Raw genomic sequence first — 26,965 nt, forward strand, 5'->3', positions numbered from 1 at the left:
GACTCCCAGAAGCCCTCGGGGTATGCTTCTGTCTCGAGAGGCAGCCTGTACGCCCAGCCAGACCCGCTGCTTGTGGGGGCAGCCGCGGGCCGGAAGGGCCGGGAGCGGCTGACCTGGGGCGGGGCTGACGGGCCCTGGCCTCGCCGCCGCCTGAGCTACCCTTGGCGCCTCCGCGACGCCGGCCGGGACTCCGTTTCCCAGAGGGCGCCGCGGCGGTGGACACGCCCCCTTCCGGCGGCGGCGCGCGGCCCGGCTCCCTACGGGCCCGGCGGGGTGGTGGGCTCGGCTGCCGGGCGCGCGCGGGCAGGGGTGGGGCGGGCCGGCGGCGGGGCGCGCTCGGCGCCGACATGCGGGGGGCGGTGAGCGCGGGCCCCCGCGGGCTGGGGTCGCAGCCGCGGCGAGGCGCCCCCCGCGCCAAGCCCAGGGCGGGCCGAGGTCGGAGCGCGGGGACCCCTGTCGCCTTCGCCCGTCCGGCCCGGGGAAGGCCGCGCTCAAGGAGTGGCCCCACGTCTAAGGGCCGGCGAGGAGCGGCGACCACGGGACCGGAGGACAGAGGTGGGGGTGGCGAGCGGACGGGACGAACCCATCCTGTCAGGGTGAGGGGAGCGTGGTGTCTGGGGCAGAAGGCTTCCCGGGGCCCAGGTGCTGGTGAATGGCGTCCCTGGGCTGTGGGGGCGGGAATCCAAAGCTTGGAAACTCAGCCTGAGAGCGTCGGTCAGGGTCACCCTCACCGGACACCCCTCTGTTTCAGTGCTCCCAGAAACCCGCCTCCGCACCGTGGTTGCCCCTCGTAGGCTAGTGACCTTATTCCGGCTGCCCCTTCAAAATTGGTCCCCGGCCGCTCATGCTGGAGCATTTGATTCTCCACCTGTTGAATCCGTTTCGTATTTGTAGCCGTCGTTTAAGACGCAGCAGGAAGGGACAGGTGGAGACCTGGCCTCTAGCTGCTTCTTTCTCTTCCCCCAGCTCTGCCTTCCAGGGACACGGCCGCCCTCCAGGAGAGGGGGCCCAAGCAGGAGGCGGCCGGGACAGGAGTTGAACGGCAAGCCACGTCCCAGGTGAGGGGGCGTTCCCTCTTCTCCTCTCTGAAAGGCAAGCTTGCTTTTCAGGGCTTAATGACGTTTATTTTCTTTTAGAAGTTTTCAGTGTAAGAGACCTGTCGGGGGAGCTGGTTCCCATTTGCCCACATTCTGGTGAGTGGTGGGCTACAGGGGCAGCCCAGGGCCTCCCTCCCTGCTTCCTCTCCATGTCTTTCTCTGTTTGTCGGTCACTGAAGGACTGAGTCAGCCCCTCCCTAGAGTAAGGTGCTCCTCAGCACAGACAGGACAGCCCCTTTGTTGAACCTGGTTTGTCTGATGTTCTCTTTGAGCTAGGCCCTGGAGAGACAGATGGCTGAGCCCTGGCCCCTGCTCCCTGGGAGCTGTTAGTGGAAAGTCGTGGAAGCATACAGGGTTCTGAATGTGAGTTCTAGCATGGTGATAGTGGGCTGGAGGAACTCTCGGTGTCTCGGCACCTGTCGGGGAAGGGGAGGGAGGTGATCTCTGAGCCCCATGTTTCCTTTTTCAGTATTTTTCTTTGGCTGTGCTTGGGTCTTCATTGCAGCGTACGGACTTCGTGTAGTTACACTGCAAGGGCTTCTCGTGGTGGCACGTGGGCTCTCTAGTTGCTTAGCTGCCCTGCGGCATGTGGGATCTTTGTTCCCCGACCAGGGATCGTACCTGCGTCTGCTGCATTGCTAGGCGGATTCTTAAGCACTGGATCACCAGGGAAGTCCCAGGCCTCATGTTTTGCAGGAAGAGAAAAGGTTTGGCAGACAGAAGAGGGAAGGGCAGCCCTGGTGTGGTGTGTAAGGCTATCTTTTCCCGCTTGGTTGTGTTGCTTCTTAGAATGTTGATAAACTGTCTCCGTCCGCTGTGTCTCCTACGTGTCATCGCCAGCTCCTCCATGTATGAGCCAGGTTCAGTCGCCCAGTGAGCTCCATCCACATTACCAAAGGCAGCGCTCAGGTCTTGGTCTTTCTTGACTGTTGCTGGCATCTGAGGTCGTTCAGGGTTGCCAGGCTGACACTGTGAAGGGCCAGGTAGTAAATATTTGGGGCTGCAAGGCTGTGAGGTCTCTGTTGCAGCTGCTCCCCTCTGCCTTCTAGAAGCAGCCACAGAGCATACATAAGTGATTGGGCGGGGCTGTGTTCCAGTGAAACTTGATTGACAGAAACGGGTAACGGTCACCCCTGAAAGAGCTCACCGGGCGGCCACCCTTCCTGACTTCTCCGCTGCCGCAGCTCTTCATCATCCTGAGCTGCAGCTGTCGCTGGGCCTCCGGGCCCTGTACTTCTCTCTGTTCTTGTCTGCCCGCCTTCCCCTGTTCTCGCCTGTACAGACTAGCCACGCGCCGGCTTCTCCCGGTCCACCTTTCCAGCCCAGTCCTCTCTCTGAGCTCCAGGCCTCCGTGTCCAGCCGTGTGTCCGGTAGGGAGCTCACAGCAGACACATCCAGCCCCAGGCTCCTGGGTTCCTCCCATAAACCAGCCCCTGCCGCAGCTTGCCTCTGCCCGTCTGCGGCAGCTTCATACCCCAGTTCGTCAGGCCAGAGCTGGCGTCACTCCTGTCTCCTCTGCTGGCCTCACCTCCCGTGTTCGGTCCGTCGGCAGATCCCGTCAGCGCTGTTTTCGCCTTGTGCCCACACTCTGACAGCCGTCACCGCCCCTGCACCCCCGCCGCGGTCCTCGTTATCTTACCGTCCGCCGCTTCAGCTCATGCCCCCCGTGATCCCCGCCCAGCGCCACAGCCAGAGAAGTTTGTGCTGTCGAGGTCTGCTCAGACCATCCTGTGGCTTCCCCTGCTCGGGGCTGAGGGGCCCCCTGCCACCTGGTGCCGCCTCTGACCCGGACTGCACGCCCCCATCACTCACTTTGCCTTCTAGAAGTTGCCTTCTCCTTTTCCTGATTGCGCTGTCTAAAGCTTCAGAGCCTCCCACCCAGATTCCTCACATCCCTCTTCCCTGCTTTACTTGTGAAAGACTCTTAGCACTTTCCAGCATTCCATATGCTTAATTTACGTGCTTTTCTCTTGTCTGATTCTCTTACCACAAAGTACGTTTGACACAGGCAGGAGTTTTCAGTAGTTTTGCCCCAGTGCCCGATGCAGCAAATACACGGTGGATGAATGTGTGAACATAGTCTTTTAAAGTGCTCTTGGAAACCAATGTTTCACTATTTAGTATAGTGTCACAATAATAACTTTTATGCTTAGAATGTGCATTGTCTCTGATTATTTCATGTGAGTATATTCCCAGAAGTTTTTCTTACCTTGTGGATTAAAGTTCACCAAACTTATAATGAAAGCAAAATACTTTAAAAATTATATGTGGGTGGAATAGCAGTATGGCCTCAAAAACTAGAATTCTAGTTTTTACTTTTTTACTAAAAAAAGTAAATGTCACCAAAATAATTTATTACAGACTTTTCATTTGTTCACTTGAAAAATTACCTGAATTGAATTGAACAACAACAAAAACCCTCTTTAATATATTTTTTTCTATAAGATATTAATTTCTATTCATCTTTTCCTGTAAAAGCACAGTATTTTTCTGTGAGGATAAGCTTGCTCTGTAGTTTTTATTTCTTTGTTTTTGAAGTCCGTCTCATCTTTATTATGACAGTACTAAGGCACCGGATCACATTCTTGTATGAGGTACAGATTCTATAGCTGTGGCTTTTCTCAGGGTGTAGTGTGACTCTGTGAAACCCATTTGAAAATCTCCGCACCTATATGATGGCAAGAGGAAAGAGAACAGGACCTGCACATTCTTGCTGTGTGCTCACGCGGAGGAGGGGGCTGGGGAGCCTCTTCTCTAAGGACACTCATCCCATTCATGGGCAGCGGGTGGGCGGTTTCCCACAGTCCCTGTCTCCAAATAATACCTTCACACGGGGTGTTGGGATCTCAGCATGTGACGGGTAGGGGGACAGAAACATTCAGACAGAGAACTAACCAAAGTCATTAGTTCTGTGGACAAGGAGCTGTCTATAGAAACTGGGAAAACAGCTTCAGAGGATGTGTACTCACTCTGACATGGGGCCCCTCTGGAATATGGGGTTAGAGAGGTGGGGAAGGGACGTTTCTTATCAAGGAAAAAAACGCAGCCAGAAAACCCAGTTGCCAAGTACAAGAAAATATTTGAACTTGCATTCTTCTCCTTAAGGGCCGCACAAGTTCCAGTTTTACCAAAGTAGTGACAGATGCTAGAAAAACAGGCAACATTTTCTCTGGCTCCAGCTTAAAAAGCTACTGTAAAGATGCTGTAGTATATGCATCTGTAGTGTATACAGCCTATGCTATATACAGATACAGTAATTTGTATACAATTGATATGCTACGTACACTGTATATGTTTTGCTTCATTTAGTAAGGAATATCTGAAAGCTATTTGAATATTGGGGAAAAAAAAAAGCATAAGGGTTGCCAGCCAAGGAGCAGGAAGACTTAGAATGGAAGATTGGAATCTGCAAAAACCCGCCTTTTAGAACTGGGTCAGAAAAAGTAGCCCCATCTGAGCACCTGTGCCTTTGAACGCAGTTGAAAATATCTGCCAAAAAATATCTGCAGTGAAATGTTTTATTTGTTTCTAAACCACTTTATTGAGGCAAGATTGACACATAGCTGCACATTTTTAATATGTACAACTCAATGAATATGAGGATAAACATACACCCACAGAACCCTTGTGACCCGTCTTTACAGTTCGGTTAAAGATGTCTTCAAAGTTTGTGTGAGTTAAGGAACATGTGATTGTACATTGTTCAACAGATACCGAACCTCCAAGGTGCTTTTTGTTTCCAGTAAAACGATATCAGTCTTTAAGTGGAAAGGTGGGGCCTTGGTCAGCGTCAACACAGTGTTTATGAAACACCACATTCTGAGTGCCATGCTCTTGACGTGGGTCACATGGGTTTATTTCCCCATTCCTTTTTCTCTCTTTTTTTTTTCCTCGGAGAGGAAGAAGGACTCGTTATTACCTGCAGGAAGTCGGGATTTTTCCCAGAGCATGTCTCTCTGTCCCCATTCTTGTGCTGATCCAGACCACTTGACTGTCCTCAGGGCAGAAAAGGCTCTGGTACCAGTTGTGCATGGGACAGCTCAGCCTCCCTTGTTTATTGTTTGAATTGACGTCCTCCTGTATTTTACTTGTGTACCCCCGCCACCTGCACAGAATTGCCACTTCTCCAAGGGTAGGGGCACTCTCTTTCTCTGAAGTTTATGACTAAATGAGGCCCAATCATTAACTGGATTTCCACATTATCAGACATTACTCTGTACACATAAAATCTCCTACCTAAAATGGAGAGGAGGTAATTCTTAGCCCCTATGTTAGTCTGTGAGGGCTGCCATAACAGAACTCCACAGGGTGGGCAGCTTCAGCGACACAGTGATTTTTCACAGTTCTCGGGGCCAGAAGTCCGAGACCGAGGGGTCAGCAGAGGTGCTTTTCCCCAAGGTCTCCCTCCGCTCCCACCACCTGTGGTTTCTTCCTCTTACGAGAGCACGGGTCTGTGCGACTCCACGCAGCTCTCGATCACCTCTCTGAAGTCCAGCCACATTCGGGGTACAGGGGCTGGGGGGGCGTGTTCTGCGTGTGCACCGGGGGTGTGAGCTCTGGTCCAGCGCGGACGCGGTCGTGTCGCCCCAGAGCCCGCTGACGTTCGGTGACGTGGCAGTGGAGTTCTCCGGGGAGGAGTGGGCCTGGCTGGACTCGGCCCAGAGGAGCCTGCACCGGAGCGTGATGCTGGAGAACTACAGGAACCTGGCCTCGCTGGGTAAGGGCCGGCTGCTGCCCCCGCCCCGCCCGCCGCAAGGACCGACCTGTGCGTGACCGCCTGCCCTGTCTTCTTACGCATTTAGGGCTTTGCCTGTCTAAGCCCGAGATGATCTCGTCGTTGGAGCAGAGGAAGGAACCCTGGGCTGTGAAGAGGAAGTCGACCAGAGGCATGCGCCCAGGTGAGCATGGTGGGGGCGGGGACCCACGGCACCGCGCCCTCGGACGCCTGGGACCACCACCAGACTGCTGAACCGCCCCGCCCCCGAGGGAAAATCGAGGAAGCGAGGCCTGGGCTTTGCACGTTTCCTCTTCCCTGCCTCTCCACCTGCGCTCCCCCCCCCTCCACACACCACCCTGGTCCGCTCTCTGCACCTCCTCTGTCTGCAGCTCCTCTGACCTTCCATCACTCAGACTTATGCAGTCACCTCTGCTCCTCACAAGGCTGATGCTGCTGTGGTTCTGTCTCATTTCCCTTTGATGAAATGACTTGCACTCAGGGTCTTCCTCTGACTGATTTCCACTGTGTCAGCTTTGAGTGAGGCCGCAGGTGCTGGCTGGGAGGTCAAGGGCGAGCCCTTGGAGAAGTCCCAGGGGCGAGACGACATGTCTCTGTGCACAGAAGTGCAACAGAAAGGGCTGTCTCACGTGTGACAAGTGTAAATAGGGACTCGAGGAAGAAAAGGTTTCATCCTCAGTTTCACGCCAGGGGAACAAGGCAGGAGCATAGAGCCTCGAGGAGAAAGGCGAGAAGGAGGGGACAGGTCAGTAGGTCTGCAGGTGATCTGGGCTGGGCCATGATCGGTCTAGGATCCGGGGGAACGTGTGTGCAGACCGGCCGCACAGGCAGGCGACTGGCTCTCAGGAGAGGGCTCTGATCCTGATCCAACGGGACGTTCTTGCAGATGTTATGCTGGTGTTTAAACCACGGGGAGTATAGAGATTTCAGTCACAGCATTATTTCTGGGACATCAGGTTAATCACAAGGACTCAGAAGTACAGATTCCTCATGGTGGGTCCTGTAATAGGAAATGACTACCGTCCCTAAAGAGTGGAGAATCTCGTAAGACCCCTTTGTTCAAACCATACTTCGGAGGAAAGTTTATATCCATAGAACAGTTATCAACTGCATCAACTCCCATGGGTCATCATACTCCCAGGGTCATTGTACACCCAGGAGAACTGGAACGGTGTTTCAGGGGAAAGTTTTCCTCTTATCGTCAAACTCAGTGGCTTTCTCTGAGCTGGTTTCCTGAGACAGAACTGGTTTTTTCCCCTTCTGTTGATGCTTTCTTTCTCTCTTTCTCAGTTAGAATCTCTAGCTCAGATTCTACTTGATGTTGAAGACTTGGCACATACAGCCAGGATCTGAACATTGGTTAGTTAGCATCATAATAATTTTTTTTAAAGTTTACATTATAAATGTAATGTAAACAAGAGGAGCAAGCGAAGAAACCTTTGCTAAATAAAACGGAGAAAGATTCAGAGAGACTTAGTAAGCATTTCCTCCTGTGGCCTCTGCCCGCTCTTTGTTCCGGCCGTGTTTCATCTTAGATTTAAATCTCTGAATTCTCTCATCTCCTGCACTTGGATCTCTTTCTCTGCTGCTAAGTCGCTTCAGTCATCTCCGACTCTGTGCAACCCCATGGATGGCAGCCCACCAGGCTCCCCCATCCCTGGGATTCTCCAGGCAAGAACACTGGAGTGGGTTGCCATTTCCTTCTCCAGTGCATGAAAGTGAAAAGTGAAAGTGAAGTCGCTCAGTCGTGTCCGACTCTAGGGACCCCATGGACTGCAGCCTACCAGGCTCCTCCGTCCATGGGATTTTCCAGGCAAAAGTACTGGAGTGGGGTGCCATTGCCTTCTCCTCTCTTTCTCTAGTCTCCTGCCAAAAGTATAACATGCATCACCCGCTCAACATCTAGGTGTGAAAACTCACATTGTGTGTGGTCGTATTAAAGCCACACACGTTTGGGATCAGAAGGCCAGCGGATTGTGTAGAAAGCTTTCAAACGATATGTATTTTCTGAGAATCTTTTTCCACCTGGTTCCATTTGGGAAAATGTCTTCATACTAACATGTAGTAAAAGAGATACCTTCTTAAAACTATCCTTCAGACTCGCAGACTCTGCTGAAGACCCAGGAGTTGCCTTCAGAGAACAACTTCAGTGAAGAGGCGTTGTCCCAGGAGGTGCGCACGGAGAGACCCCCGGAGCGCTCCGTCCTCGGGGAAGGCTGGGCTTACGCCGCTGTGTGTGAGGGGCAGCCGGTGAGTCGGGCACAAGCAGAAAACTGGCAGGAGGCAGAGTTTTCGGGGTTCCAGAGGCTTCCCTGCTTCAGCAGGACAGGGCAGGTGGGAGACACAGTCTCCTTCACAAAGAAAGGCAGCTTTGGAGAGCGATCTCGTCTACAGCAAGTGTGGGCGGATTTCCATTTGAATCCAGGACTTCTTACACAGTGTTCCCCCGCGAGAGAGAGCAGCTGCAGTCAGACACACACGAGGGGGACACTGGGTCCCAGCGAGTCGTAGAGAAGTGTGTAAATCAGGATCGTTCCACATGTCGTGGGTGTGAGGGAGCTTTGAGCAGGATCTCAACCCTTCCTTGTCATCAGAGATTTCATACCAGAGAAAAACCCTCTACAGGATTAAGTGAACCCCGTGTGTCAGGTGTGAGGAAGCCTCCGGTGAGCTCTAGAAAGTCCACACGCTGTGGACATTCACTCTCCTCCACCATGTTGCAAGTTCTCCATGGAAGAAACAGTTTCCCCGATTTTTCAATCCTCCCCCTGCCACCTCCCTGCAAACTTAAACGACATAACCAGCTCCGTCGTTACATGACGGGGATCACTCAGAACTAGTGAGAATTCCTGGTACCCAGTGCCTCTCATGGCGTGTGGACATGGCCACCCCAGAGCCAGGTCACGAACACGGCTCGATGGAAACGCATGTCTGCCATTGCAGGGCTTGGTGGCTGTCACGGACGTGGCCACAGACGTCTCGCAGCGGCCAGACCCTGCTGGGCAGAGTTTCTGTAGGAGCGTGGTGTGGGCGGACCGCCATCCGGGGACAGGAGGTAAGGCCCTTCCTCTCCCAGACCTGACTCTTCAGGAGGCCCCGTGCTTGTTCCTCGGTTGTGAATTGTGTGTGCTGGGGCGCCGAGCAGGGGGAGCTGCCTTCTAAAGCGTGGGCTGAATTCTTACTCCTGCTTCGTAAGAGTGTGACGTTTGCAGAGTTGAAAGTTGAAAGTTTGTAGACAAGAAAGTGGGACGACTTTCTTTGTCATAGATACTCTTCACTTCTCTTCCTGGGCCTTGCTGTAGTAAAACACTCTTCCGTCCAAGCCAGGGAGCTGGTTGTCCGTCCGAGAACGCCCAGGGTGTGACAGACCTCGTGTCTTTTCCTGTGTGCAGGACGCTGTGCGTCTGAGCCAGACCTGGTCCCTTTGCTGGAGCGCAGGAAGGCACCCTGGACGGTGGATGGAGAGCTGGTCAGAGCCCCTTCCTCAGGTGAGCCAGGCGGCCGGGCGGAGACGCCCCTGCAGGGCGGGCGGCCCGTGCTTCTGTGGCTTGTTTGATAGCCCTTGTTTTCCATCCATGAACGCTGTTAAGCCTTCTAAGAACACAGGATGTTTGTCCATTTATCTAGGTCTTCTTCATCTTACTCATCAACGTTGGTAGTTTTCACTTTACAGTCTAGCAGCTTTTTAGGTAATTTTATTCCTAAATAATTTATTCTTTCAGTGCTATATTTCATGGAATTATTTTCATAGTTCCTTTTCAGACTGTTCATTCCTAGTGTATGGAAATAGCTGATTTTTGTGTGTTGATCCTGTATTCTGCAGTTTTGGTGACTTGACACATTAGCCCTCATGCTCTTCTTATGGATCCTGTAGGGTTTTCTATACATGAGATCATATCGTCTGCGAATACAGTTTGCAGTCTTCCTTTCTAACTTGGATGCCTTTTATTTCTGTGTCTTCTCGCTCTGGCTGGAACTTCCCAGGCATCCTTGTCTTGTCACTGACCTAAGAAGGAAAGTCCTCAGTGTTTATGTGGCATTTTTTTTTTTTATATGTGGCATTTTTAAGAAGAGCTTTTATTTTCCCTTTTTTAAGATCATCTTTTCCCAGACAGCTGACTCTCCGCATCATCTCTCTCCCCAACACAACTTTTATCTCCGTATATTTATTGCAATATAACTGCTTGCACAATTTTTGGTTTTTGCTAAGTGATTTAGCAAAAGGATTTCAGGTATATTCACTCCTTCCTGCAAGTTTATAGTCTGAGATAAGATCTGTACTTGTTCTGAGGTATGTTAGAGGTAATTAGATATAGTGTCAGCACTCACTGTTTTTATAAAAGCAGTCTCTCCAGAATGACAAATTACATCGCAAGGCCCTCTCTGTTAGTAAAGGGCCAGAGAGGAATGGAGGGTTCTGTCTGGCTGGTGGCAGCAGACAGGTCGATGTAAAGTGGTTTCTACCTGAGTGCCGGGCTCCCGCCATCAGCAGACTCTGCTGCAGTTAATCAAATGAGACACAGTTGACGGAAACACCATTTCTGGTTGTGCAGGGGCTGCCAGGGTTTCAGGCCTCTAATGAATACTCAGTGGTAAAGAATCTGCCTGCAATGCAGGAGACAGGGTTTGATTCCTGGGTTGGGAAGATCCCCTGGAGTAGGGAATGGCAGCCCACTCCAGTAATCGTGCCTGGAGAATCCCATGGAGAGAGGAGCCTGGCGAGCCCCAGTCCATGGGGTCGCAAAGAGCCTGACACAACTGGGTGACTGTAGCACAGCAACGAATGTTACAGAAAAGGCTGACCATCTGTGCTTGGCCTGCTCCTGGACCAGCGTCTGTGACGCGATGACTGCCCTGGCGTCGATGCTGCACGGCCAGGGGTGAGGGAACGAGCGTCACAGCCTGCGTTTTAGGTGGTGTGACTGCAGAACAGTTTTCCAGCTCCTCATGCTTCTGACATGTAACTGGTTCCACAGATGCTGAATTTATTTAAACTTTTTCTCTTCACTTCTCCTGGGTTCCTGTATGAATCTGGTCTGGAGTCATCTTGCATATTCGAGACTGCACTTTCCCGTGTGTCAGAGGTGCATGGCTTAATGGTTCCTTTACAGTTTTTTTCACCTGTGGGTGTCCTTTCCGTGTTCCAGAGGTACACCGTTTAGTACTTTCCTTAGGGTTTCATTCAGCAGTGAGTTCACTTTACCGTGTTTCAGAGGTGCATGGTTTACTGGTTTCTTTAGGGTTTCATCATCAGGGAATTCACTTTTCCATGTTTCAGAGGTGCGTGGTTTTGCGGCCTCATCATGGTTTCATTCACCAGTGAGTATACTTTCCTGTCTTTCAGAGGTGCACCGTTTTCTGGTTTCCTCATGGTTTCATCTCCAGTGAGTACATGTGTCAGAGTTGCATGGTTTAGTGGTTTCATCAGGGTTTCCTTCAGCAGTGAGTTCACTTCCCCATGTTTCAGAGGTGCATGGTTCACTGGTTTCTTTAGGTCTCATTCACCAGGTTTCTTATTCTGTTTCAGAGATCATCAGGGAATCATGGTTTTTCACCTGTGAGTGTTTCAGAGACGTGTTTAGTGGTTTCATTCAGCATTGAGTTCACTTTCCCGTGCCAGGTACATCAATGGTTTCATTCACCAGTGAGTCACTACTTTCCTGTTTTAGTTTCAGAGGTGCACTTTCCCGTGTTTCTTTTAACTTTCCTATCTGTCAGTTTCATCTTCACCAGTTTACTTTAGTTTAGGGTTCCCATGTTTTTCAGAGGTGCATGGTTTAGTGGTTTCATCAGGGTTTCCTTCAGCAGTGAGTTTACTGGTTTCCTTTTCAGAGTTTTCAGAGGTGCATGGTTTTTTAGGTTTCATTCACCAGTGAGTTTCCCATTTAGGTGGTTTCATTCACATTCACCAGTGAGTGACCTTCCTCGGTGACAGAGGTTGGTTTAGTGCTTTCTTTGGTTTCATTCACCAGTGAGTTCACTTCCTGTTGTTCCAGTGTCCTTGGTTTACTGGTTTTCTGGTTTCATCATGGTTTCATTCATGGTTTAGGGTTCATCTCCAGTGAGTTTAGTGGTTTCTTTACTTTTCCATGTTTCCAGATGTACTTGGTTTACTGTTTTTTTTCATAGTGATTTCACTTTGTGGTTTCATTCAGCAGTGAGTTCACTTTCCCATCTGTCACAGGTGTTAGAGGTTTTAATGGTTTCATTAGGGTTTCATTCAGTGAGTTCACTTTCCTGTGTTTCAGAGTGCATGGCTTCACTAATGGTCTTTAGGGTTTTTTTACCAGTGAGTTCACTTCACTTGTTCCAGATGTCCTTGATTTACTGTTTCTCTAGGTTTCATTCACCAGGTTTCACTTTAGAGGTGGTTTTTAGTGGGGGTTTTTTCATTCAGCAGTGAGTTTAGTTCAGAGGTGCATTTTTAGTGGTTTCCCATTCACCAGTGAGTGTTTCAGAGGTGCATGGTTTACCAGTGAGTTTTTCTTTAGGTGTTTCCTTTAGGGTTTCATCTGTGAGTTCTTTTTCCATGTGTCAGAGGTGCATATCTGTCAGAGGTGCATGGTTTACTGGGTTTCTTTAGGGAGTTTCATTCACCACTGGAGTTTCACTTTTCCCTGTGTCAGAGGTGCATGGTTTAGTGGTTTCATTCAGGAGTTCATCTCCAGTGAGTTACTTTTCCATTATTTAGAGTGCTTGGATTTAGTGGTTTCATTAGGGTTTCATTCACCAGTGAGTAATTTTTCTTTTTCAGAGGCATGGCTTAATGGTTTCCTTTATTTTTTTCACCAGTGAGTTCACTTTCCCATCTGTCAGATGTCCTTGTGTGGTTTCTTTAGGTTTCATTCACCAGATGTTCTTTCCTGTGTTCAGAGGTGCATTTTATTTTTTCACCAGGGTTCATTCAGTGTACACTTTCCGTGTTTCAGAGGTGCATTAGTGGTTTCTTGGGGTTTCACTGTGAGTTCACTTTTGTTTCAGAGGTTTTAGGGTTTCATTCACCAGTGAGTTCACTTTCCTGTGTGTCAGAGGAGTGCACGGTTTAGTGGTTTTTTTCAGGTTTCATTCACCAGTGGTTTACTTTCTAGGGGTTTCATTCATCAGTGAGTTCACTTTCTCCAGAAGTACAGTTTCTTTTCACAGAGGAGTTCACTTTTCCGGTTTCAGAGGTGCATGGTTTACTGGTTTCTTTAGGGTTTCATTCACCAGTGAGTTCACTTTCCATTCACCTGTGAGTTCAGATGCATGGTTTTTGGTTTCTTTAGTGATTTTCTCTGGGTTTCATTTTCCAGGAGTCACTTCAGAGTTGTGTGCATGAGTGGTTTCATCAGGTTTCATTCACCAGTGGTTTCATTCAGAGGTGCAGTTTCTTTAGAGTTCACCTGGAATTCTTTTCCACGTGTCAGAGATGCTTGTTTAGTTTATTTCATTCACCTGTGGATTCTCATTCACCAGTGAGTTTCACTTCATCAGGGTTTCCTTCAGCAGTTCAGAGGTGCATGGTTTAATGGTTTCTTTTAGGTTTTTTTCACCAGTGAGTTCACTTTCCCATCTGTCAGAGGTGCACAGTGGGGTTTCATTTAGGGAGTTTCACTTTCACAGAGGTGTGAGTTCACTTTCATTCTTGTCTTTCCCGTATGTCAGAGGTGCATGGTTTAGGTTTTTAGTTTTTTTCACGTCAGGAGATGCTTTTTTGCGGCCTCATTGACCAGTGAGTTTGCTTTCACTTTTTCCGTGGTTTTGGTTTCATTTGGAGTTTCAGTGTGCTTCCAGATTTCTTTGTTTTAGTGGTTTAGTAGCTTTCAGGTTTCATTCACCAGTGAGTTCACTTTCCTGTGTTCCAGAGGTGCACAATTTAGTGGTTTCATCAGGGTTTTCATTTCATCTTGGTTCACTGCTTTTTCTGTGAATTCACTTTCCCATGTGTCAGAGGTGCATGGTTTAGTGAGTTTCTTTAGGGTTTTCATTCAGCAGTGAGTTCACTTTTCCATGTTTCAGAGGTTTCCTGGTTTCTTTAGTTTCAGAGGTGCATTTTTTAGTTTCATTCACCTTAGGGTTTCATTCACCAGTGAGTTTTCACTTTTTCATTCACCAGTGAGTTCACATGTTTCAGAGGTGCACTGGTTTTTTAGGTTTCGTTCACTTTCATTAGGGTTTCATTCATCCAGTGAGTTCACTTTTCCATGTGTTTCAGAGGTTTCATTCACCAGTGAGTTTTTCCGTGTTTCAGAGGTTTATGGTTTCAGGTTTCCATTTCACCAGTGAGTTCTTTTTTCCATGTTTCAGAGTGTACTTTCCATGTTTCAGAAGTGCATGGTTTAGGGTTTCATCAGGTTTCATTCACCAGTGAGTTCACTTTCCCGTGTTTCAGAGGTGTGGTTTCTGTTCAGTGGTTTCATCAGGGTTTCATTCACCAGTGAGTTCTTTGGTTTTCCCGTGTTTCAGAGAGAGTGCACAGTTTAGTGGTTTTTCATCAGGGTTTCATTCACTCACCAGTGAGTTCACTTTTAGGTTTGTTTCAGAGAGTTTAGTGCATGGTTTTCATTGGTTTCTTTCAGAGGTCATTTAGGGTTCCTTAGGTTTTCACCAGTGAGTGTCACTTTCCCAGTTCCAGAGGTACACGTGTCAGACTTTCATTTCAGAGTGCCACAGTTGTTTCAGCAGTGAGTTCACTTTCCCGTTGTCAGAGGTGCATGTTGGTTCCTTTAGGTTTTTTTTTCACCTGTGAGTGTCTTTTCCATGTTCCAGAGGTTTGCACATTCACCAGTGATTTTTCAGGGTTTCATTTCAGCAGTGAGTTCACTTTCCCGTGTTCCAGAGGTGCACACAATTAATGGTTTCATCAGGTTTTCATTGACCAGTGAGTGTCTTTTCCATGTTTCAGAGTTTTTTGAGGTGCACCATTCACTGGTTCTCATTCACCAGTGAGTGTACTTTCCCGTGTTTCAGAGGTTTCCTTCACCACGTGAGGAATTCACTTTGGGTTTTTAGTGGTTTCTTCAGGTTTCATTCACCAGTGAGTGTGCTTTCCCGTCTGTCAGAGGTTTCATGGTTTACTGGTTTCTTAGGGGTTTTAGGGTTTCATTCACCAGTGAGTGTACTTTCCAGAGGTCTTCAGTCATCAGGGTTTCATTCACCAGTGTTCACTTTCCCATGTTTCAGAGGTGCATTTCCTTTTAGGGTTTACTTCACCCGTGAAGTCACTTTCCCGTGTTCCACATGTACACAGTTTAGTGGTTTCATCAGGGTTTCATTCACCAGTGAGTGTACTTCCCCGTCTTTCAGAGGTCCACCATTTACTGCTTTCCTCTGGGTTTCATCTCCAGTGAGTACACTTTCCCACGTGTCAGAGGTACACGTTTTAGTAATTTCTTTAGGGTTTCATTCACCTGTGAGTTCACTTTCATGATTCAGAGGTGCACGGTGTATACTTTTCATCAGGGTTTCCTTCAGCAGTGAGTTCACTTTCCCGTATGTCAGAGGTGTGTGGTTTAGTAGTTTCCTCAGGGTTTCATTCACCAGTGAGTGTGCTTTCCTGTCTTTCAGAGGTGCACCATTCACTGCTTTCCTCAGGGTTTCATCTGCAGTGAGTGCACTTTCCCATGTGTCAGAGGTACACGATTTAGTAATGTCTTTAGGGTTTCATTCACCAGTGAGTTCACTTCCCGTGTGTCAGAGGTGCATGGCTTAATGGTTCCTTTACAGTTTTTTTCACCTGTGGGTGTCCTTTCCGTGTTCCAGAGGTACACCGTTTAGTACTTTCCTTAGGGTTTCATTCAGCAGTGAGTTCACTTTACCGTGTTTCAGAGGTGCATGGTTTACTGGTTTCTTTAGGGTTTCATCATCAGGGAATTCACTTTTCCATGTTTCAGAGGTGCGTGGTTTTTAGTTTCATCATCAGGGAATTCACTTTTCCATGTTTCAGAGGTGTGTGGTTTTGCGACCTCATCATGGTTTCATTCACCAGTGAGTATACTTTCCTGTCTTTCAGAGGTGCACCGTTTTCTGGTTTCCTCATGGTTTCATCTCCAGTGAGTACGCTTTCCCATGTGTCAGAGGTGCATGGTTTAGTGGTTTCATCAGGGTTTCATTCACCAGTGAGTTCACTTCCCCGTGTTTCAGAGGTGCATGGTTCACTGGTTTCTTTAGGGTCTCATTCACCAGGGAATTCGCTATTCTGTGTGTCAGAGATGCGTGCTTTGGCGGCTTCACTTCATCATGGTTTCATTCACCTGTGAGTGTACTTTCCCGTGTTCCAGACGTACACAGTTTAGTGATTTCATCAGGGTTTCATTCAGCATTGAGTTCACTTTCCCGTGTGTCACAGGTACATGGCTTAATGGTTTCTTTAGTTTCTGTCACCAGTAAGATCACTTGGACGTGTTTCAGAGGTGCAGATTTTAGTGGTTTCATGAGGGTTTCATTCAGCAGTGAGTTTACTTTCCCGTGTTTCAGAGGTGCATGGTTTACTCGTTTCTTTAGGGTGTCCTTCATCTGTGAGTTCACTTTCCTATCTGTCAGAGGTGGATGGTTTACTCGTTTCTTTAGGGTTTCATTCACCACTGAGGTCACTTTTCCCTGTGTCAGAGGTGCACGGCTTAGTGGTTTCCTCAGGGTTCATCTCCAGTGAGTACACTTTTCCATGTGTGGGAGGTACACATGTTAGTAATTTCTTTAGGGTTTCATTCACCAGTGAGTTCACTTTCCCGTCTGTCACAGGTGTGTGGTTTACTGGTGTCTTCAGGGTTTCATTCACCCGTGAGTTCACTTTCCCGTGTTCCAGACGTACATAATTTAGTGGTTTCATCAGGGTTTCATTCACCAGTGAGTGTGCTTTCCTGTCTTTCAGAGGTTCACCATTTACTGCTTTCCTCAGGGTTTCATCTCCAGTGAGTACACTTTTCCATGTGTGGGAGGTACACATGTTAGTAATTTCTTTAGGGTTTCATTCACCAGTGAGTTCACTTTCCCGTCTGTCACAGGTATGTGGTTTACTGGTGTCTTCAGGGTTTCATTCACCAGTGAGTGTACCTTCCCGTGTTTCAGAGGTGCATCGTTCACTGCTTTCTTTAGAGTTTCATTTACCAGTGAGTTCACTTTCCTGTGTGGAAGATGTGCACGGTTTAGTGGTTTTTCATGGTTTCTTTCACCAGTGGTTTCTCTAGGGTTTCATTCATCAGTGAGTTCCCGTATCGTGTGACAGAGGGGTATGGTTTAGTGGTTTCTTTAGGGTTTCCTTCACCAGTGAGTTCACTTTCCCGTGTTCCAGATGTCCTTGGTTTACTGATTTTCTAGGGTTTCATTCGCCAGGGATTTCACTTTGTGTGTGTCAGAGGTGCATGGTTTAGTGGTTTCATTAGGGTTTCATTCAGCAGTGAGTTCACTCTCCCGTGAGTTAGAGGTGCATTATTTAGCGGTTTCATTAGGGTTTCATTCAGCAGTGAGTTCACTTTACCGTGTTTCAGAGGTGCATGGTTCACTGATTTCTTTAGGGTTTCATTCACGAGGGAATTCACTTTTCCACGTGTCAGAGATGCTTGATTTTGCGGCCTCATCGTGGTTTCATTCACCTGTGAGTGTACTTTCCTGTGTTTCAGAGGTGCATTGTTTACTGGTTTCCTAAGTGTTTCATCTCCAGTGAGTACACTTTCATATGTGTAAGAGGTACACATTTTTGTAATTTCTTTAGGGTTTCATTCACCTGTGAGTTCAGTTTCCCCTGTGTCAGAGGTGCACGGTTTAGTGGTTTCTTTAGGGTCTCATTCACCATTTAGTTCACTTTTCGTGTGTTTCTGGGGTGCTCCATACTGGTGTCCTCATGGTTTCATCTCTAGTGAGTACACTTGCCCATGTGTCAGAGGTACACATTTTCGTGATTTTTTTAAGGGTTTCATTCACCAGTGAGTTCATTTCCCCGTGTTTCAGAGGCGCATGTCTTTCTGGTTTCATCAGAGTTTCATTCACCAGGGAATTCACTTTTCCGTGTGTCAGAGGTGTGTGGTTCACTGATTTAATCAGGTTAGTGGTTTCATCAGGGTTTAATTCACCAGTGAGTGTACTTTCTCATCTGTCAGAGGTGCGTGGTTTACTGGTTTCTTTAGGGTTTCATTCACCAGGGAATCACTTTTCCATGTTTCAGAGGTGCGTGGTTTTGTGGCCTCCTCATGGTTTCATTCACCATTGAGTGTCCTTTTTCCTCTTTCAGAGGTGCATGGTTTACAGCTTTCTTTAAGGTTTCATTCACCAGTGAGTTCAGTTTCCCGTCTGTCAGAGGTGCATGGTTTACTGGTTTCTTTAGGGTTTCCTTCACCTGTGAGTTCACTTTCCCGTGTTCCAGACGTACACAATTTAGTGGTTTCATCAGGGTTTCATTCACCAGTGAGCGTGCTTTCCCGTGTTTCAGAAGTGCATCGTTTACTGGTTTCTACGGGTTTCATTCACCAGGAATTAACTTTTTTGTGTGTCAGACATGCGTGGTTCACTGATGTAATCAGGTTAGTGGTTTCATCGGGGTTTCATTCAGCAGTGACTGTACTTTCCCGTGTTTCACAGGTGTGTGGTTCACTGGTTTCTTTCGGGTTTCATTCACCAGGGAATTCAGTTTTCCGTGTGTCAGAGGTGCGTAGTTTTGCGGCTTCACCGTGGTTTCATTCTCCCGTGAGTGTACTTTCCTGTCTTTCAGAGGTGCACTGTTTACTGGTTTCCTTGGGGTTTGATCTCCAGTGAGTACATTTTCCCATGTGTCACAGGTACACGTTTTAGTAATTTCTTTAGGGTTTCATTCAGCAGTGAGTTCACTTTGGTGTGTCATAGGTGCATGGCTTAATGGTTACTTTACAGTTTTTTTCAACCGTGAGTGCACTTTCACGTTTCAGAGGTGCACAATTTACTGGTTTCATCAGGGTTTCATTCACCAGGGAATTCCTTTTCCGTGTGTCAGATGTGTATAGTTCACTGATTTAATCAGGTTAGTGGTTTCCTCAGGGTTTCATTCACCAGTGAGTGTATGTTCACATGTTTCACAGGTGCATGGTTCACTGGTTTCTTTAGGGTTTCATTCACCAGGGAATTTGCTATTCCGTGTGTCAGAGGTACATGCTTTTGCGGCTTCATCATGGTTTCTTTCACCTGTGAGTGTACTTTCCTGTCTTTTAGAGGTGCCTGGTTTACTAGTTTCCTCAGGGTTTCATGTCCAGTGAGTACACTTTCCTATGTGTCAGGGGTACACGTTTTAGTAATTTCTTCAGCGTTTCATTCAGCAGTGAGTTCACTTTCATGTTTCAGAGGTGCACGGTTTATACTTTTCATCAGGTTTCCTTCACCAGTGAGTTTACTTCCCGTGTGTCAGAGGTGCATGGTTTAGTAGTTTCATCAGGGTTTCATTCACCAGTGAGTGTACTTTCCCTTCTGTCAAAGGTGCATAGTTTGCTGCTTTCTTTAGGGTTTCATTCACCAGGGAATTCACTTTTCCGTGTTTCAGAGATGCACATTTTAGTGGTTTCATAAGGGTTTCATTCACCAGTGAGTTCAGTTTCCCGTGTGTCAGAGGTACATGGCTTTGGTCTCATCAGGGTTTGATTCACCAGGAATTCACTTTTCCGTGTGTCAAATGTGACTGGTTCAATGATTTAATCACGTTAGTGGTTTCATCAGGGTTTCATTCACCAGTGAGTGTACTTTCCCATCTTTCACAGGTGCATGGATCACTCATTTCTTTAGAATTTCATTTACCAGGGAATTCGCTATTCCGTGTGTCAGAGGTGCGTGCTTTTGCGGCTTCATCACGGTTTCATTCTCCTGTGAGTGTACTTTCCTGTCTTTCAGAGGTGCATGGTTTACTGGTTCCTCAGGGTTTCATCTCCAGTGAGTACAGTTTCCCATGTGTCAGAGGTACACGTTTTAGTAATTTCTTTAGGGTTTCATTCAGCAGTGAGTTCACTTTCCTGTGTTTCAGAGGTGCACGGTTTACTGGTTTCTTTAGGGTTTCCTTCACCGATGAGTTCACTTTCTTATCTGTTAGAGGTGAATGGTTTACTGGTTTCTTTATGGTTTCATTCACCACTCAGGTCACTTTTCCTGTGTCAGAGGTGCACGGTTTAGTGGTTTCCTCAGGGTTTATCTCCAGTGAGTACACTTTCCCATGTGTCGGAAGTACACATGTTGGTAATTTCTTTAGGTTTTCCTTCACCAGTGAGTTCAGTTTCCCGTCTGTCAGAGGTGCATGGTTTACTGGTTTCTTTAGGGTTTCCTTCACCCGTGAGTTCACTTCCCCGTGTTCCAGACGTACACAATTTAGTGGTTTCATCAGGGTTTCATTCACCAGTGAGTGTGCTTTCCTGTCTTTCAGAGGTGCACTATTTACTACTTTCCTCAGGGTTTCATCTCCAGTGAGTGCACTTTCCCATGTGTCAGAGATACACGATTTAGTAATTTCTTTAGGGTTTCCTTCAGCAGTGAGTTCACTTTCCCGTGTGTCAGAGGTGCATGGCTTAATGGTCTCTTTACACTTTCTTTCACCAGGGAGTTCACTTTCCTGTGTGGAAGATGTGCACGGTTTAGTGGTTTTTCATGGTTTCATTCACCAGTGGTTTCTCTAGGGTTTCATTCATCAGTGAGTTCCCATATCGTGTGACAGAGGGGTACAGTTTAGTGGTTTCTTTAGGGTTTCCTTCACCAGTGAGTTCACTTTCCCGTGTTCCAGATGTCCTTGGTTTACTGATTTTCTAGGGTTTCATTCGCCAGGGATTTCACTTTGCGTGTGTCAGAGGTGCATGGTTTAGCGGTTTCATTAGGGTTTCATTCAGCAGTGAGTTCACTTTCCTGTGTGTCAGAGTTGCATGGCTTAATGGTTCCTTTACAGTTTTTTTCACCAGTGAGTTCACTTTCACTTGTTTCAGACGTGCACAGTTTACTGGTTTCATGAGGGTTTCCTTCACCAGTGAGTTCCCTTTCCCGTGTGTCAGAGGTGCATGGCTTAATGGTCTCTTTACACTTTCTTTCACCAGGGAGTTCACTTTCCTGTGTTTCAGAGGAGCACAATATACTGGTTTCAGGAGGATTTCATTCACCAGTCATTTCACTTCCCCGTGTTTCAGAAGTGCATGGTTTACTGATTTCATCAGAGTTTCATTCAGCAGTGAGTTCACTTTCCCAACTGTCAGAGGTGGATGGTTTACTGGTTTCTTTAGGGTTTCATTCACCAGTGAGTTCACTTTCATGTGTTTCAGAGGTGCACCTTTTACTGGTTTCCTCAGGGTTTCATCTCCAGTGAGTACACTTTCCCATGTGCTGGAGGTACACGTTTTAGTAATTTCTTTAGGGTTTTATTCACCGGTGAGTGTACTTTCCCGTCTGTCAGAGGTGCATGGTTTACAGGTTTCTTTAGGGTTTCATTCACCAGGGAATTCCTTTTCCATGTTTCAGAGGTTCACATTTTAGTGGTTTCCTTAGGGTTTCATCCACCAGTGAGTGTACGTTCACATGTTTCACAGGTGCATGGTTCACTGGTCTATTTAGGGTTTCATTAACCAGGGAATTCGCTATTCCGTGTGTCAGAGGTGCGTGCTTTTGCGGCTTCATCACGGTTTCATTCACCTGTGAGTTTACTTTCCTGTCTTTCAGAGGACGTGCATGGTTTACTGGTTCCTCAGGGTTTCATCTCCAGTGAGTGTACTTTCCCATGTGTCAGAGGTACACGATTTAGTAATTTCTTTAGGGTTCATTAACAGTGAGTTCACTTTACTGTATTTTAGAGATGCATGGTTTACTGGTTTCTTTAGGGTTTCATTCACCAGGGAATGCACTTTTACACGTGTCAGAGGTGCGTGGTTTTGCGGCCTCATCGTGGTTTCATTCACCAGTGAGTGTCCTTTCCTGTCTTTCAGAGCTGCATGGTTTACAGCTTTCTTTAGGGTTTCATACACCAGAGAGTTCACTTTCTTGTATTTCAGAGGTTCATGGTTTACTGGTTTCATTAGGGTTTCATTCACCGTTGAGTTCACATTCCCATGTTTCAGAGGTACATGGTTTAGTGGGTTTCAATGAGGGTTTCACTCATCAGTGAGTTCACTTTCCCGTGTGTCAGAGGTGCACTGTTTAGTGGTTTCTTTAGGGTTTCAATCACCAGTGAGTTCACTTTCCCGTGTTTTAAAGTTGCACAGTTTACTGGTTTCGTCAGGGTTTCATCTCCAGTGAGTTCACTTTTCCCTTTGTCTGAGGTGCGGCGTTTAGTAATTTCATTCAGGTTCATTCCCCAGTGAGTTTCTCCACAGTCTCGGTTTTGGCAGATCCCTCTTTCTCCAGGTTCATTCCCAGTGCGTTTCTCCACAGTCTCGGTTTTGGCAGATCCCTCTTTCTCCAGTGTAGGGTAAAGGGATCAGGGTTCATTCCCCAGTGAGTTCCTCCATAGTCTCGGTTTTGGCAGATCCTCTTTCTCCAGTGTAGGATAACGGGATCAGGGTTCATTCCCCAGTGAGTTTCCCCACAGTCTCGGTTTTGGCAGATCCTCTTTCTCCAGTGTAGGATAACGGGATCAGGGTTCCTTCCCCAGTGCGTTTCTCCACAGTCTCGGTTTTGGCAGATCCTCTTTCTCCAGTGTAGGGTAAAGGAGTGTTTGTTTCTTGTTTTCTCCCTTGTATCTCTCAGGCCAGCAGTGTACAGAGGAAACCCAGGAGTTCCTTTCAAAGCAGAGTTCCTTTGCTGAAGTGGTGACAGACAGGACTTCAGAGACTAATGTAGGTCGTTCCTCGCTCAGAGAAAGCTGGGACGCTGAACGTCTGTTTGAAAGGGAGCTGGCAAGTCAGGAGACACGACTGGGGCAGGAGGCAGTCGCTCACCACAACACCCTCTCTGAAGAGAGAGTGTGTCCATATAACAGACCAGGTAGGTGGTTCCACCTGGACGTCTCAGAAGAGGGAGTCCACCGCCCTGACTCGGTTAAGAAAGCTTTGCCCCCAAACTCAGTGCTGATAAAACATGCGGGAATCTACACAGGGAAAAAACTCTTCAGATGTCACGAATGCAAGAAAACCTTCACCCAGAGCTCGTCCCTCACCGTCCACCAGAGGATCCACACGGGCGAGAAGCCCTACAAGTGTAAGGAGTGCGGCAAGGCCTTCAGCGACGGCTCTTCCTTCGCCCGGCACCAGCGGTGCCACACGGGCAAGAAGCCGTACGAGTGCCTGGACTGCGGGAAGGCCTTCATCCAGAATACATCGCTCGTCCGCCACTGGAGGTACTACCACACCGGGGAGAAGCCCTTCGACTGCCTGGACTGCGGGAAAGCCTTCAGCGACCACATCGGGCTGAACCAGCACCGGCGGATCCACACCGGGGAGAAGCCCTACAAGTGCGAGGCGTGCGGCAAGTCCTTCCGCTACGGCTCGTCGCTGACCGTGCACCAGCGCATCCACACCGGGGAGAAGCCCTACGCGTGCGAGGTGTGTCGCAAGGCCTTCAGCCACCACGCCTCCCTCACCCAGCACCAGCGCGTGCACTCGGGGGAGAAGCCCTTCCAGTGCAAGGAGTGCGGGAAGGCCTTCCGGCAGAACATCCACCTGGCCAGCCACCTGCGGATCCACACCGGGGAGAAGCCCTTCGAGTGCGCGGACTGCGGCAAGGCCTTCAGCATCAGCTCGCAGCTGGCCACGCACCAGCGGATCCACACCGGGGAGAAGCCCTACGCCTGCAAGGTGTGCAGCAAGGCCTTCACGCAGAAGGCCCACCTGGCCCAGCATCAGAAGACGCACACTGGGGAGAAGCCCTACGAGTGCAAGGAGTGCGGGAAGGCCTTCAGCCAGACCACGCACCTGGTGCAGCACCAGCGCGTGCACACAGGGGAGAAGCCCTACAAGTGCCTGCAGTGTGGGAAGGCCTTCGGCGACAACTCGTCCTGCACCCAGCACCAGAGGCTGCACACGGGCCAGCGGCCCTACGGCTGCGCAGAGTGCGGGAAGGCCTTCAAGACCAAGTCGTCCCTCATCTGCCACCGCAGGAGCCACACCGGCGAGAAGCCGTACGAGTGCGGCGCCTGCGGCAAGGCCTTCAGCCACCGGCAGTCCCTGAGCGTCCACCAGAGGATCCACTCCGGGAAGAAGCCCTACGAGTGCAAGGAGTGCCGGAAGGCCTTCATCCAGATCGGCCACCTCAACCAGCACAAGAGGGTGCACTCGGGGGAGCGGCCGCACGGCCCCGGGAGGAGCCGCAGAGCTTTCCGGCAGGGCTCGCACTTCGCACACGCGCGGACGCACGCGGGAGACACGCCCGCGCATGCGGCGCCCGCGGCGCGCCCCGCGGACCTCTTGCCCGCGTTCCTCTGGAGCCCGCCCTCGCTGCCATCCCTGCCGTCCTGAGACGCCGCGCTGCAGGCCGCCGATGGCCGCGCTTCAAACCCCGTCTCCCTCTTCCTTGAGGACTGTCCCGTTCTTGTCCTGTTTCCTCTTCAGATTGCCAGTTAAACCAAACGCGGAATTTCTTTTACTGCTCACGTAAAAATCGGTGATGCGATCCTTCAGATCGGTGAATGTGTAAGATGTATGTAGCAGGACCAGTGGTCCATGCTAAGGGATGAGTGGTGTTAGCTCTTTATAGAACATTCGTTTTGGACACGGAAAAGTTACCATTGGCAACTGACCAAAAACGATGCACAGAAAGAAGCTAAGGATTTTAGATCAGGGATGGGCCATTCAAGATAGTCAGTGAGGCTTTTCCGGTTTTGGTTTAAAACTCAATTCCATAATACTGAGTTAGTACTGGGGCTTTTCATTTATCTGCCTGTGTGAGGTGCTGTCACCTTGTTGGTAAATTACTTAACATTCAGCAAGACTTGATCGTTTAAAGTCACCAGGGCTTATGAGTAAATTCCATTAAACTTAAGGAACCACTAACCTTCAGGCAAGTTGATCTGGACTGTGTGACTCACGGCCCAGGTTTCACTGACTGTGTTCAAACAGCCCATGGCCTAATTTTTAAAAATGATTTTAATGGAGAAACAAGTGAAAAGAATAATAGTTTATGACAACATGACAATTACATGAAATTTAAATTTCAGAGTCCATAAGTAAAGCCTGATTGGCTCACAGACATGGCTCACAGTATGGTTACATGCTGCCTGGGGCAGCTGTCAGGCCACAACAGCAGGGCTGAGAAGCTGCAGCAGAGATACCGTCATCCGCAAAACCTCAAGCATTTACTTACTAGCTTGCCAACTTGCAGTCCCCTGCAGAGAGAAACAAAATATACAAAAGGTTCTAATTATTTGTCTGAGAATAATACAACTCTCCCATCAAAAATAAGAAAAACTAAAGCAATTTTTGAATAGAGGTGAAAGGATATTACTAAAGCATCAAACAATAGGAAATACGAGGAAATAATGTCCACAAAAGGAGAAATAACGATATTTTTCTAGATGAAGTACTACCATTAAAATGTTTATAAATTGCCGTTCACAACAGGGTCCCAGTAGGATATGTTTGCTCTGACAGTTTTAGTGGAAAACACGGAAGGATGATTTGTCAAACATAGCAGGACATTTAAAAAATGTTTTGGTTTATAATCAGATTGGCTTCCTTGGGTGTAAAGAATCCACCTGCCAGTGCAGGAGATTCAGGTTCAAACCCTGAGTGGGAAAGATCCCCAGGAGAAGGAAATGGCAACCCACTCCAGTATTCTTGCCTGGAGAATCCCACTGACAGAGGAGCTTGGCTGCTACAGTCCACGGGGTCACAAAGAGTCGGACACAACTTAGCGACTAAACCACCACCACCAAACACAGAAAGGAGAAAGGCTTTACTGAGTAGGGGGCATTGAGCCCTGGAAGACATGAAGACAGTAAGCCAGCCCATACAAAGATTTAAATCAACTTTGGCATGGCAGAAGGTGCCAAAAAGATGTAATAGAAAACTGGCAGAAGATAACAGTCCATATGAATCAATGTGTCATTTACGAACAGAGTGCTGTGACACATACAAAGCAGGGAAGTAGGTGGTGCACGCCAACAGATGCGTCGTGCTCGAAGAACTCAAATAAAGAACACGTGTTAGGTTCTTAAGCCCATTGGTCAGAAAGTTACAAACTTAGTACAAATCTTGACTCTCAGATGGGTTAAAATCTAACCTGGTTAATATGCTGTACCTGTATCAGTGTGGGAGACAGGAGGCTGGTCATCGTTACCCTTGTCAATGTGCCTGCTCTGGTTTGGGGTGGCAACGTAGCATGACCTGTCTGCTTTATAAACATGCATTCCTTTTGAAACAGTAACTCTAGATCTAGGAGTTTCATCCCACTGGAATAAATATATAAGTGTAAATAATGTTGATTGCAAAGTTTTAATTACAACACAAATTGATGACATTGTGATTATTCAATACAGTATTGTCCAGTTAGTATAAAGATGAAATTCTATGTTTGCTCCTATGGAGTATTGTTGTACACAATATATTAAATATGTGATTTGCAGAACCTTATGTGTAAAATGATCTTGTGGTCATATAGAGTCAAAATATTTAATATATGTGTGTGTGCATGTGTGTCTGTATATGAGTTGGCTAAAAAGTTGATTCAGGTTTTCTGTGTTAAAACCCAAATTAAGTTTTTGACCAACCCAATATGTGTGTTTTTTCAATATATATATATATTGAAGTCTGTTTTTGTCTTTAGCACACGTTGGCTCTTTGGTGGCTCTCTGTCTTTCTTCATTTTTTATTGTTCTGTTGGACAGTACAACAAGCCAGTAAGATTTTTCATTCTTTGTTTTTTGATTGGAAACTCAGGGCCAACATTAGGCTTCATATATGGGTTTCCTTATGGCTCAACTGGTAAAGAATCCGCCTGCAATGCAGGAGACTTGGGTTCAATCCCTGGGTTGGGAAGATCCCCTGGAGAAGGGAACAGCTGGCCACTCCAGTATTCTGGCCTGGAGAATTCCACGGACTGTATAGTCCATGGGGTTGCCAAGAGTCTGGACATGACTGAGCGACTTTCACAGGCCATAAGGGATGTTTGCTTTTAGTTCACTCTTCATTCTGGTTGGCTCTGCCCCGCCTTGTACTAGCTGTTAAGGATGTGGAATATCACTCCTGGACTGCAAATAGGTGGGACTGAGTCAGCCTTTGGAAGCAACCTAAATACTTCTGCA

At 48.0% G+C, this 26,965-nt stretch overlaps 1 protein-coding gene across 8 annotated transcripts; it reads left to right on the forward strand.

Moving 5' to 3' along the window:
• The first annotated feature begins 58 nt into the window (after positions 1–58).
• On the forward strand, positions 59–26,289 carry ZFP28 (ZFP28 zinc finger protein). 8 transcript variants are annotated; one of them, XM_070386994.1, is made up of 10 exons: positions 509–555; positions 967–1,058; positions 1,137–1,193; positions 1,374–1,460; positions 5,688–5,814; positions 5,900–5,995; positions 7,931–8,082; positions 8,776–8,887; positions 9,225–9,320; positions 22,477–26,289. In XM_070386994.1, exons 5-10 carry the CDS (start codon positions 5,781–5,783, stop codon positions 24,180–24,182), a joined length of 2,196 nt encoding a protein of 731 aa, XP_070243095.1. In that variant the 5' UTR covers positions 509–555; positions 967–1,058; positions 1,137–1,193; positions 1,374–1,460; positions 5,688–5,780; the 3' UTR covers positions 24,183–26,289. The 8 variants fall into 8 exon arrangements, with proteins under 8 accessions (XP_070243091.1, XP_070243090.1, XP_070243089.1 ...); XM_070386990.1 differs by lacking the exons at positions 1,137–1,193; positions 1,374–1,460 and having other exon boundaries at positions 59–555; positions 22,477–22,713; positions 22,825–26,289; XM_070386991.1 differs by lacking the exon at positions 1,374–1,460.
• The last annotated feature ends 676 nt before the right edge of the window (positions 26,290–26,965 follow it).

Source organism: Bos mutus, chromosome 18 (genome assembly GCF_027580195.1).
Source record: "Bos mutus isolate GX-2022 chromosome 18, NWIPB_WYAK_1.1, whole genome shotgun sequence".
Lineage (NCBI taxonomy): Eukaryota > Metazoa > Chordata > Mammalia > Artiodactyla > Bovidae > Bos > Bos mutus.